Below are 13,579 nucleotides of genomic sequence, written 5' to 3'. Positions count from 1 at the left end.
TTTGTGTCTAGCGACAGGGTCGCTTTAATTGTAACTTGGCAGTAGATTAAAGTTTGAAATTGTAATTATTTAGCACACATTAGGATAAACACACAGGTTATCATTCCTTAAAATACCGCTAGCTTCTGCCTGGGCATATTTATGAGGCTCTATGTACTGCCAATTGGCTCTCATTCAGTTTTTCGTCAGGCGATATGACTTGTGCCAGGAGCTCTTAAGAGGGATAAGGTCATATTTAAAATGCAAAGCTGAACGGTCTTTTATTCCACCCGACGCTTTGACTCTAATATAATTGCTTTGTAGTATCATTGCAACTGACAGCCTGTAACATTATTTTTCCTTTAGAGCATTGGCTGTGACTATGAAATAAATTCAAATGCCACTGAGGATCGATGTGGGATCTGCCTGGGAGACGGCTCGAGCTGCCAGACAATCACAAAAACATTTGATCAAAGTGATGGATTCGGTAATTATTCTTTACTTTTTTACATTTATTACACAGGAAGCATTTGTGATCTTTCTGTAAAGGTTTGAAGGTATGAACACTGGGACTAAACAGTAGGAACTTTTCATTCAGCTAATTGCAAGCCAATTTCCAACAAAAATAAAGTCTGCTGTTTGGTTGGTGCCAATGGAAAGATCCTCACCTGGTACTGGACAATACCACCTTATTTAATTGCTGTCCTTGTGCCGGAAGTCGTCTATTTCATGTGCTAAAAATATCCAAACCAAAGTAAATGACATCAGGAAATGGGGAAGGAATAATTGAAGGATAAAGTTTAATGACGTTTCAGTACTGGTACTGGCAGCCCTGGGCAGCAAGATGGCACATCCCAGGGGGGTGGTTTAATTACACCCTGTGCTCACTGGAAGTGGAATGAATAATACTGGGCATCTATCTCTGTGGTATTGAACTCCTTTAGAACTCAATCACATTTACCCATTGTCATTTGACAGTTGCTGCCAGGGCCATCGCTGTAATGATTCAGTTGCCTCAGGCGGCATCTGGTTGGGTGCAGCCACAGAGTTCCTGGTTGCCACTCAACTCTCAGACGTGGGCGGGACTCTCTGGCTTGCATCCCACTGTGCTCCTGGCAACCAGTGATGTCAGTGAGCTGGGCGGTATGCGGGACAGAACCACAGATAGCGCTCCCACCAGAACAACCAAATCAAATCAGCAGAACAACTATGCACCACCTGACAGCACAAAATACCCCCCACCCTTCTCCGGGAACCACAGTACATTGCAGTGTGGCAAATACATTAGGGACAGCCCTGTTTGCTGGAATTGCTTTGGTGCAGTTGTCAACTACCTCCATATGTGATGGGACTGCACCAGCATTACCATGTTATAGACAAAGGTTTTTACCTCTTCCCAGAATATGTGCATCTCTGATATTTACCCAATCCTGCTTGTCAATGGTACCGTGGTCTCTATCCAAAATTAAAAGAAGGTTTTCCACGCCATTGTCTTCCAGCTCCTCGAATGGCATCCTCTAAATATCGGTAAACAGCTCTGTCACATGACCAAGCCGAATGGGCACAAATTGTAAACTCTAGTGGCATATGATGAGAATAAGTATCCTCAAGCCTTGGAAACATGGTCCTGTTGGTTTGCCCACAGAGATATATCTGCATTCAAAGCCATAACCGCCCCAATGACCTGAGACACCTCTTACTGTTGATGGGTCTTGGAATCTCTAAACTTGTTCTCAAAAACCTCCCCAAATCCACTCTGGTCTACCTCAAATCAAACCTTCTCTACTCTATTGAATGCAAATACAGGTATTTACAGGAGAGTTCCCACAGGTCAGTCTTGCTTTCATCCCCCCATGTTGTACTACTGTTCTGCTCTCTATATAAGGGAAAGTCTGTCTGCGTTTGCATTAAAATCAAAATTTAAATAAAAGAAAAGATTAAATGGCATACGGGCATACTAAAAGACCAGTAGCAGGGGGGAGTGGTGAGCCTTTTGGATCAAAGCACTGGTATTGTATCAGAAGCTGTGTTCTTCATTTTAACTACTGCTAGGCAATATATTTTTTAGTAATATGTGGAATCGGGCTTTAACCTTTGTTTGAGCCTGTTGAATTATAACTGCTCTAATGGGGAATTTCCTTTTGACTCATGCAGGCTACGTCGATATTGGTATTATTCCAAAAGGAGCAAGAACAATAAAGATAGAAGAAGTGGAAGCCGCTGGAAACTTCCTTGCAATAAGAAGTGAAGACCCGGAAAAATATCTTTTGAACGGGGACTTCATAATACAGTGGATGGGCGATTATAAATTGGCTGGGACTACTTTTCATTACCAGCGGAGCGGTGATCTGGAGAACCTAACCGCCGCAGGGCCCATAAACGAGTCAATCTGGATCCAGGTATGGAGGAAACACCTATTAAAAAAACAAAGATTTTTACTGTACAATGATTGCACTTATACTCGCCATTCTAGATATCCTTCTAGTAGTCGGTTTATTACCATGTACATGGAGGGGACTTGGATAAACTGGGCTCATTGATATTCCACCAGCTAGAAATGAACTGTTTGAACAGCCTCTTGTAAGATATTCTAGCTTTTTTTTTTAATGGCTTTTATGAGTGTATTTCAAGGATTTAGTAAACTGTTTACGAAATGGTGTGCAAAGAATGAACACATGCCATGGTAGCCGAACAAGGTCTACTCACACAGCATGTCTAATGTAACGTGGGCTAAACACAAGATTTTCATTATCATAAGATGTACCTGTTATGAATGCTAGAGCAGAACAATAATTAATTAACATCTTCTTCATGACATTGCTATGAATTGTGTTTGCAAATATATGGAGTGATGGTATAAAATAGCGCATGATTACAGAATCATAATGCAGTCATGAGCATGAGTCTCTGCTCCCTTGGCCGTTGAAATACAATATTATTACACAAAGGAGCACTACCATATCTACAGTGTAAATGAAAGCGGATGCTTGGCAAGCGGTCCAGCCACCCCCCTGCCAAGTGCTCTCCAACCCCTGTGTGCACTGAGCGTTTGGTCTGTGGCTGCCAATTACTTTCTATTGTTTCTTCTGCCGTATCCAGCCAACTGAGCTGGCAGAAATGCAGCCAAAAAATTGTACAAAATTCATTTCAGTACAGCGTTGCATGACGGAATAAATGTCAGTCAAAGTATCGCAGCGCTGAATACTGGAAAAATGGCCTGGCCAGAAGGGGGTCTAAACACCTGGTCTTGAAGTGGTTAAAGGTCCCTTTTCCATAAAAGAAGAGATGTTCCAGCATGTCCAATGGCCAGAAATGTTCCTTGTTTTCCACCTTGAACTAATCTTGTCGATGCAATAATCAAACCATCTATGTTTCTCAAATCATCACTCCACCTATGACTTTCCTAATGCAGTTTTAGGTATCTCTATAAAGAACACAATATGCTGTTTGTCTATGGCCCAGATTCTGGCTAGGGTGAGCCACAGTGCGATTTGGCATGAGAATTTATTTTGTGAGTTCAGTTTTTCTATATGTTATTTTAAATGTATTTCTTCAGCTTCTATTCCAGGAGAACAATCCAGGAGTTAGATATGAATACATCATACCAAAAGACAGCTCTGAAAATGAGGTGGAGACTGTATATACTTGGAAGTATGGCATGTGGTCAGACTGCAGTGCATCATGTGGAGCAGGTAAGGACATTTCCATCGGGGAGACCTAAGCACATGGAGTCATGTTTGAGGTTCTCAACATTCTCATAGGGATCCTAAATTCTGTAAAATGTATATTTGGAGTTCTAAATATAAGGAAACTTGTAACTTGTACTTGAGAGATAAAAAAAGCCTGCCATCGTTGACCACCTACTAAAAATGCTACTTGCCTGGCTCCTTCCAGCTTCAATCATTTCTGATGACAACTTAATATATTAGATTTTCCATCACTTTCTGTCCTAGTGACACTGGTCACCAGGAGAAAGGGGGAGAGAGAATTTTCCCAACAAGGACACTAATCTATCCAGAATGAAAAAAAAAAGTTTTAGGCAATAGATACACTTTAAATATGATCATGGAAAAGGCAAGCCCGCAGAGGCAGTGTAATGCTTTTGGGCAATGTTGTGCTGGGATCCACCAACCTATACATTGTTGCTGACCAAGTACACCCCTTCATGAAAATGGTATTCCCTGATGGCCTCTTTTAGCAAGATAAAGCGCCCTGCCACAGTGAAAAAATGGTTCAAGAATGGTTTAAGGGACACAACCAGTTTGAGGTGTTGACTTGGCCTTCAAGTTCTCCAGATCGGATCTATGGAGGCCTCACCTCGGAACTTACAGGACTGAAAGTGATATTAAACCTTAAGGTTTTGTAAAAATTATTTTTAGCACTGGGAGGCCGCATTTAGATACAACTTTGTTTGTTTTTTTAATCCTTAAGTTTCTAGTTGGTCCCCGCAGCGCTCCCACCCCCGCCCCCTGCACTCGTGCCTCCATCAGCTTAGCTGCTGCTGTGGAGGCACTCATGTGTGCTTGTTCTCGGCTGTGCCCGCAGTGGCTGCGTCCATAGACACACACAGCCCTGTGGCAGGCCACACCCCCCTTTTCCATCCAGCAGTGTGACTGACGACAGAAGGAGCCTTCCCCCCACACACACACACACACACACACACACACACACAGACTCCATGTACAGTATAACAGAAATATAGCCCTTTAAAGCAGTAAATGGCATTTATATATAAAAGGTAATGCAAGCAAAACATAACAAAACTGAACTGCAGTAACTGTGTATGATTAGCATAATAAACAACTCAACAAGTGCAATTTCGATAGAAGCTACTATTTATCCTTGGACTCACTAGCATCGTATTCTTTTACACAGTGTTACAATCAAGGCTGTTTATGTGATTTGATTATGCGTCTAGATGTTCTCTGTGATATTCTTTTGCTTTGGGCACTTTAGATTACTCACTTGCTTTGCTGCAGTTAATGTACCGAGGTTCTCTCCTTTATGCGCCGATTCCAGCTTTCTCACGGCTTTGTAGAAATATTAAAATAAAATCAAGTCAGAACTGTTAAAGGAGTCAAAGATAAACGTGTTTGAAAGGTGAATAGAAATTTGCATAGGACTGGTTTTGTTCTACATGTTGTAATATTAAAACTACTTTTCTATATTTAAAATACAATCAACTGCTTCTTAGATATTTCTATGTGAAGTATTTTAATGTAAAACTCTAACTAAATAACATTAAAGCGGACCTTTACACTAAAAAATCAAATTCTACCAATGCATCCCTCTATGTATGACGAATAATGATAACATAGACATGTCAGGTGTAAAATGCTGTGAATTTGAAATACTTAGATTTGCAGAGCATTCACTTCCTGCTCTGAAAGGGCAAATGACTTCAGTTTGCCAACACAATGTACGCTGGGATTGCCTTGTCATCAGCTGAGCATTAGTAAAAGATGTGGATCCGCGCTTTATGGATAGCCCTGATTTAATATCCTGATACCAAAGCAGCTGCGCTTTCAACCCTGGGGTCTAAATAGATAAAGCGTGTAAATTGTGCAGCGCTAAAAATTAAAGTGCATAGTATATATAAATATGCGTTTCGTCATACAAGACGTCCTCAGGAGGTCATAGGTCAGCTGAGCATTGCTGGGAAATCTCATCTGTAATCACATGAGATCTCAGGGAAAGGCATTTTCCTCTCTGAGATGATGTGCATGGTCACATATCCTAGTCACATGTCTAGTCACATGTCTAGTCACATGTGCCAGAGATTCAGGAAGTAATAGGAGAGCTAGTAATCTGCCCTTAGTAAACATGGCCACTGTCAGAAGACTGGGGAAGAAAAGAGAAATAAGGAATGCAAAGAATACAAAGCCGACAATTATCTAGAAGATTGTGTTTGTAGATTGGCATTACTAAACATTTCTAAAGGTGTGTTTGTTGTTATTTGAAAGATATGGGTAAAGGTCCGCTGTCAGGGGTATATTTATATTAAACAAAGGGATTGTCAATTTTTCCGACATTTGTCCAAAATTCCTTAGGCCATGTTCTCCCTTTTCATGTAGCAAAATTAGTAGAAATTTGCCTAACATTCTTTCTGTGACAATAATATCCCCCAAAATTCTGCAACAACCGCTCTTCTGTAGGAGAAGGTCTTCATTGTAACATTCATTCTATTTAAAAAATGGATCAATGTACCTTCCCTCCACAATCTATTGTAAATAAAATTCACCTGGGTGAATTGTCTAATCCAGCATTTCTCAACCTTTTTTTAGTCACGGCACCCTTTAAAAGTACACAAAATCTCAAGGCACCCCAGTCCCCCTGTGGGGGACCCCACTGAAAAACACACTTAACATTGAACTGCCCCATTCAAATCAGGATTCCCTACCTTTACACCAGGAGCCCCCTTTCACATCAGAGGCCCCTTTTCTATATAAGAGTCCCCCCCCCCTTTCACATTAGAGTTCACCTTTACATCAGGAACCCCCTTCACATAAAGATTCATTCCACCTCCTTCATTTCACACTTCCACCACCACAAAATGTTGATGCACCCCTGAGGAGGCCAGGAGACGCACCATTGTGCCACGGCAGCCTGGTTGAGAAAGGCTGGTCATCTAATCATTGCATTTTCAATATGCATGATTGTCCATGGAGAGTGGTTTAGCTGTGTTTTTAACCCCTTGCTGACCGGAGTGTTACACCCCCTTCCTGTCCAGGCCATTTTTCAGTGTTCAACGTTGCGGTACTTTGACTGACATTTATTCCGTCATGCAACGCTGTACTAAATTAATTGTATACCATTTTTTGGGGACAGATAGAGCTTTATTTTGGTGCTATTTAATCACCACTGGGGTTTTATTTTTTACTATGTCATAAAAAAAGTTCTGAAAGTTTTTTTTATTTATTTATTTTTTATTTTTTGTACGATATGTTATAAAACAATTATCAGTAAAATATTTATTGGTAAAATATAAAATACAGGGTCATGTCGAGTAAATAGCACCAAACATGCCATGCTTTAAAATTGCGTTCGCCCTCCAAATCGCAAAAAAATCCAATGCCTTAAATTGGCCATAGGCGATGCTTTAACCACTTGAAGACCAGGTGTTTAGACTCCTCTTCCTGGCCAGGCCATTTTTCAGTATTCAGCGCTGCAGTGCTTTGACTGACATTTATTCCGTCATGCACCGCTGTACTGAAATGAATTTTATACCATTTTTGGGGGACAGATAGAGCTTTCTTTTGGTGGTATTTATTCACCACTACGGGTTTTTATTTTTTACTATATTAAGGATAAATTATTGAAAATTTTGGGGAAAAAAAGTTTTTTCTCCCATTATATTAGGAAACAATGATTATTACCCATATTTTTGGTAAAATATATAAGACGGGGTCACGTCGGGTAAATAGACACCAAACATGTCATGCTTTAAAATTGCGCGCACCCGCGAAATCGCAAAAAACTACCATACCCAAAATTGACCATAGGCGACGCTTTAAAAACTTTTACAGCTCGTCAGTTTAGTGTTATCAGTGATTGATGGCCCTAGAACTATTGCTCTCATTCCGACGTTCGCGACGATATGTAACGTGCGGCGTAATGGGCGAAATCGTCTTTTTTACCGCACGTATGCGCACCTTACACCTGTTTGCATGCGTGTATGTATGGGAGGGACTTTAAAAAAAAATGTATTCTTTTTTATTTGTAACTTTACGTTTTTGGGGGGGAAACTTAATTTTTTTTTCTTTTTTTTTGTTCACTTAACTTAAGAAAACCCCCTTATGTGATAGCAAAATATGTGACAGGTCCTCTTTATGGAGACATTAGGGGTCTCCAAGACCCTAATGTCACCTAGGACCCCCCTGAAGAAGCTGATGAAGCAGAGATCTGCTTCATCAGTTTCTCTCCAGGATCTGAAGCTGGAGAGTGACACGGGAATGCGGAAGTGATGTATTATACATCAGTTCCGCATTCTGACAGCGGAGAGGGGACCGGAGGGAGGTCGTGTACCGACCTCCCTCTGATTGCGGAGGGGGGGGGGGGCGCACATCCCGGGACCTCATACAAGCAATCCGCCGGCTCTATAGCCGGCGGATCGCTTGTATATTAACGGGCATCGGTGCCTGTTTTCAAATGTCTGCATTTTCCGCTCGCGCAAGGTGGCATGGCTAAAGACACCCGCTCAGATCTAGAGAGCTCCTGGCCGGCTGTTTTTTTTACAACGGCCGGCCGGGAAGTGGTTAAAAGCTTTTACAGCTCCTCAGTTTACTGTTATCAGTGATTAATGGCCCTAAAACGTGTTTTAGTGTCATACAAGTGATGATGCTGTGTGAATGGAACCTTCAAATAAATCTAAAGTAGGTGTTATCCCGTTTTGCTGCATAAGTGAAAATACACTTTAATGCAGTGTGTCTCAATGATCAAAAGCGGTTGTACAAATGCAATGCATAGTACCAATAGAGAAGCAGACAGCAAAAAAAAAAAAAAAAAGGTTTCATCTGGAGTAATATGGACAGAGAGTAGGTCATGCAAGTGGCTCCAGCCATCCACAGCAAGGAGGCACAAAGGACTCATAAAGAGCAAACTCCTTACAAATAGGATTTTCTGCTATGTCATTGATCAATTTATCTTTACAGCTGCTTTTAGGTAAGAATGTGTTTATTATATGCTATCAATATTGAAACATTTGTTTTGTTTAAAGCAAACCCTACAGGCCATTAATTCGATTACTGGTGACTCATATTGATCACTTTCTATTACTGAGACTCACTCAGTTCTGAGGGAGGCAGAAATCCGGCTTTTACATGTTTTCAAAACCAGCATTCTCAACTGGGGTGCCATTTAGGGTTGCCACCTGTCCAGGATTCACCCGGACCGTCCGGGTTTTGAATGCTGTGTCCGGGTTTCATGGCAGCAGAAACCCGGACACAAGATGTCAGGCAGACGGGGCAACCAAAATTAAGATAGGGACTACTGGTCCCGCACTGAAAATAGTCTCAAGTGGGATATTTACATATGAATGGGCAGCACTATTCATATATGAATAAGCCACCACCCATTCTCCCTAAAAAATGTCCGCGCGTCGCTAGAGTGTTCGGGTTTCGCTTGAAGAAAAGGTGGCAACCCTAGTGCCATTTGTCTTCCTCGGGTGTTCCTTGACACATCGTCATGCATTTCCATGGTGCAAGTGGGCCGACCACCAGCACCATGGAAATCCATGACGCTAATCCAGGGTGGGCAGCAGGGATCCATGCAGAAGAGGACGGAAGTCTGAATCTATCCAGACCTGCTCTGCTCCTGCCCTATGTGATGCTGCCACACTCTGCTGTGAAGGGGCCAGTGAGGTGAACTCTGTGAGAAGGAGACCTATGAGGAGGACTATGATGTCAAAGGGGGCTCCTGATGTGAAGTAAGGACTCTGATGAGAAAGGGGGCTCCTGGTGTAATGTGTGGACTCTGATATGAAAGGGGGTTCCTGATGTAATGTGAGGACTCTGATATGAAAGGGGGCTCCTGATGTGAAGGGGAGATTCTGGTGTGAAGGGGAGAAGAGGATCAACGTTTGAATCTGTCCAGACCTGCTCTGCTCCTGCCCTATGTGATGCTGCCACACTCTGCTGTGAAGGGGCCAATGAGGGGGACCCTGTGTGAAGGAGGCCCATGAAGAGGACTCTGATCTGATGGGGGGAGCCTCTGACATAAAGGGGGAAACCCCCATTTTTTTTATTGCACAGGGTCTCTCCTTAAAATCCATATCAGCCCCTATATAGTATAAGGGTCTGTTATGGATTTTGAGGGGACCACACATTTTTTTTTTTTACATTTATGTCTTTTACATTTTAGACTGGGTTGCCATGAGATTCTGCATACTTTTAAAGGGTGCAGCAACTGAAAAGAGGTGACGAAACGTTGGTCTATACAGCTTCCACAACTATCCATCAAGCAAATTCAGTCAGTAAATGTTTAGGGCCCATTCAGACCTTGGTATCCAGGTGCATTGTGTGCATTCTGGTAAAGCAGCTTATTCAAGTGAATGAGCTGGCAATGCACCACAAAACAAAAAAACATTTTTGACAATGCAGTGCACCAGAACACACAGTAGTGTATTACTGCACATTGTGGTGCCCTGCAATGCATGTGCTTTGGAGCTGCATTGCCTTAGTGCTTGGCGTGCCAGTGTCCTGCAGCTGTCCATCTACTAGCTTGGAGAGGGGAGGAAGGTGGAATGGGGACCAAAACTGAATAATCCAAAGTAGAATGTACCTCCAAATAATAAAACTTTATACATGCACCTAATTTCATGCATGCCTTTTATCCTATGGATACCTGGCAGGATATACGCTATGTATATTACTACATGACGGATGTTTTTTCTGCAGGGAGGAGATCAGTAACGGTGACCCTTGTACCTGATTAATGCAACTGTCAAATGCTTCATATTTTTCTTCCATCCATTTTCTCTCTGTAATGAATGGTACAGTTCAGCATCCATCTTCATCAGTTTTCCTGAATAATGAGCCCAATCCTCTGGAATACGCTAACATGTGATTACCTCCTGCCATGCCCTGCATGCCAAGAGATTGGGTCACCATAGCTACAGATCTGATACACTTCATTACACCGGCCTTTTGTTTTAATAAAACAATTGCTGTGATAAATGGATACATTGTTGCAAGTTGTTCAATGGATAACAGATGTCAGTCATGGACAATGCAACCTTAAAGGTATATATCTGTCAGAAGCGCTTTGGCTACAATAGAACTGGAACGTCTGTTGATACCAAAGGTTGATATGAGTTTTTGTAACACAATGTTGTGGAGGGTTAGAGTTGGTTATAGCCAACAAGATGCAGGTACGATTCTGCAATAATGTTGTATAAACAAAAATCTGGCAATATACAGTATATAAAATAGGGAAAGGATCCACAAAGATATAAAAATGTATTGTGTGGTTATTAAAAATGTATTTTTAAATGCAACTAATTTAAATACCCGAGTTTGACTTGATTTCAACCTTGTGTTGGTAGTGGGAAGGGCAGTGATTGAGGTGAATTAGATGTTAGGTGTAAATATATACAAGGAAGCAGAGACATGGTTTCATCAGCATGTTGCTGCAGCATTACCTAGTCCACTTGTACTGGTACTACTGTACATAGTGGAATAGTCCTGGTTAGGGCCGGATTTGCCACAAGGCCAACAAGGCCCGGCCTCGGGGCAGCAGGGAGCAGAGGGGCATCAGCGGTGTGGAATCCCATGACGCCCAGGACATGCAGTAAGTTTTCTACATTTAGCCCTTGCTTTGGGCAAGCAGGATTAGATGCAGAGCGGGGAATATGCTTGTTTGTTTCCGAGTGATCTCGGCGATGTCGCCAAGATCACTTGTAATGAGACTGCAGGTTCGTCCCGTCCCGTCCCTCGCCATGTACCTCTCTCCTCGCTGGCTCCGTCCTCCCCCCGCTGCCGAGTATCTCTCCTCGCTGGCCGCCTCCGGATATCTTCAGGATGGAGAGTGGGGAGCAGAGGGGCAGGGTTAAAACTAACCCTGCCTCTCCATGTAAACAGTGAGAGGGGAAGACTTGCCTTATCCTCTCAGCTGTCACAGGAGTTCCAGCACAGTGCTGTACTAGAACTCCTGTATTGGAGATGACAGGTTCAATAAAGAGAACCTGTCACCTCCAAATGCCATCACACAGGAGCTAAGTTAAAAAAAACTCTCTCTCTCTCACTCTCACTCTCACTCTCACTCTCACCACTCTCACCCTCACCTCTCTCTCTCACCTCTCTCTCTCCCCTCTCTCTCTATCATTATAAGAAAAATAATAATTATAAGATCAATAAATAAAAGTGATAAAAAAAATGTAAACTTACCCTTCCACCCCCGCCATCCTTTTGCCATTCTCCGTTGGGGGGGGTGCATTGAGGAACCTGGCCTTGGGGCAGCAGGGAGAGTAAATCTGGCCCTGGGCCTGGTACTACTGTACAGAAAGAGAGAGACATCTAGTGATTGCTGACATGGCCCTTGGACTAACGCTGGTGTAGAACCTGAAGAACGCATTGAAGCGGAATGATGGCTTCTGGGGTCTCTGACCCACCATCACTCAAAATGTTTACTTACAGGCTCCCGGCATGGGAACTGGCGTAACCCCCTGCTAGGGGGCACTACAAGTGGTGTCTTACTAACTTGGCCTATTTTCCACTCTCTCTCCTTTCTAAACAAATTTGCCCACAAATATATGCACTCTTACCCCTACGTTATAGCAGCTCTGGGCTTCCTGTCTCTTAAATGTTTGGTTGCCTTTTGTTTAGGCAGCTAATCATAGTGCTTAATACATACAGATCCACAGTAGAACAGAAGAGAACCCAAAGCCGCCAACAATTAAAAGCTATAAATGGCCAAACCCTTTTTTTATTACTTTAGGAAGTGCTAGACTCCCTTTAGGTTATTTATTTTTATTTCTGGGAAATTTCACTTCACTTCCTTTCTTGGTGAAATTAAGGGTAATTCCCATCTTAGTTGTCACCAGAACATTATCCATGCAAAACTGAAAACACACAAAAACAACTCTTTGCTTTGACATATACTTTAAGTACAATAGGAAGGGATTTCTGCACAATTGGCTAGAGGGAAGAGCGAGGATGGAAATAGCCTTGGTAAGGACATGGGTACTGCATTAAAACCTTTTGAGATGTAGAGTGGAACTGTACATAAAACTGTTTTATCTAGTTTTCGAAAGAGTGTTAAAAGGTCTGTCAGGTGTGTTTCCTGTTTGTGTCCCCCACTGGGAAAATTACCCCCTGCTCTTGTTGACCACACAGGAAGTTAGGTGAATGTATCCAAGGGGAAACAGATGTAAGAACTTGGCTGATATTTTAACTAAATAAGTAATTTTCATGTCTCTGTAATAGTGGTAGATACTTGCTCACTTTCTGTCCTGGTGGTAACACAAGGAATAAAAAACTTGGAAAATCCCCCAGTGCTGGAACAAATAGAATTGCATTCTGGACAAACAAAAAAATGGCTAGAATTTTAATTGCAGATTAGAACAAAAAAGGTTCCCCAGAGACCTAATTCTGTTCTCTTGCTAATGAATAATTCAGTTAATTATAGATATTCTTGTTTCCACCTCACAGGTGTTCAGCGCCAGATCGCCAGATGTGTGATCAAAGGAAGAGGCGTGGTTAAAGCTTCCTTCTGTGATCCTGACACACAGCCAATGACAAGACAGAAAAAGTGCCACCTGCAAGATTGCCCAGCAAGGTGAATTCATATTTATTAAAACACAGCACAAGTTGGTGGAGTGACTTCCATGTGGAACTGGGGCCAAGTGACGGTGTCCTTTATAAATAGTGTTTTTATATCTAGCTGAATTTAATCTGTTAGGGTTCATCCAGTGCTTAGATAGTGACTTAAAAGCCCAACAGAGTACACCCTGGGCAAAACATCGTCATAGTATTATGGCTCTAAAGCTAACCCTACATGTCTCGAAATTCAGCCAATTTTTGTTAAATCGGCCAAAATTTGAGCATTGGCTGACCCTGTTAGAACCACCCGGCTCCACAAAAGTCAAGCTGGGTGGAAAATTGTC

General features: G+C 42.3%; 1 protein-coding gene across 1 annotated transcript in view; it reads left to right on the top strand.

Annotated features, from left to right (window-relative positions):
• Positions 1-13,579, top strand: part of ADAMTS12 (ADAM metallopeptidase with thrombospondin type 1 motif 12) — a gene marked incomplete at its 5' end in the record, with an annotated part of 135,127 nt that overhangs the window by 57,141 nt on the left and 64,407 nt on the right. The window contains 4 exons of the mRNA XM_018570287.1: positions 346-466; positions 2,134-2,378; positions 3,536-3,671; positions 13,125-13,251. Of these exons, the coding sequence (XP_018425789.1) occupies positions 346-466; positions 2,134-2,378; positions 3,536-3,671; positions 13,125-13,251 (629 nt within the window). The remainder of the gene's footprint in view (positions 1-345; positions 467-2,133; positions 2,379-3,535; positions 3,672-13,124; positions 13,252-13,579) is intronic.

Source organism: Nanorana parkeri, unplaced genomic scaffold, assembly GCF_000935625.1.
Source record: "Nanorana parkeri isolate BGI_ZX_2015 unplaced genomic scaffold, ASM93562v1 scaffold38, whole genome shotgun sequence".
Taxonomy (NCBI): domain Eukaryota; kingdom Metazoa; phylum Chordata; class Amphibia; order Anura; family Dicroglossidae; genus Nanorana; species Nanorana parkeri.
The sequence above is the reverse complement of the archived record's forward strand: the minus strand, read 5'-3'. Positions and strand labels throughout refer to the sequence as shown.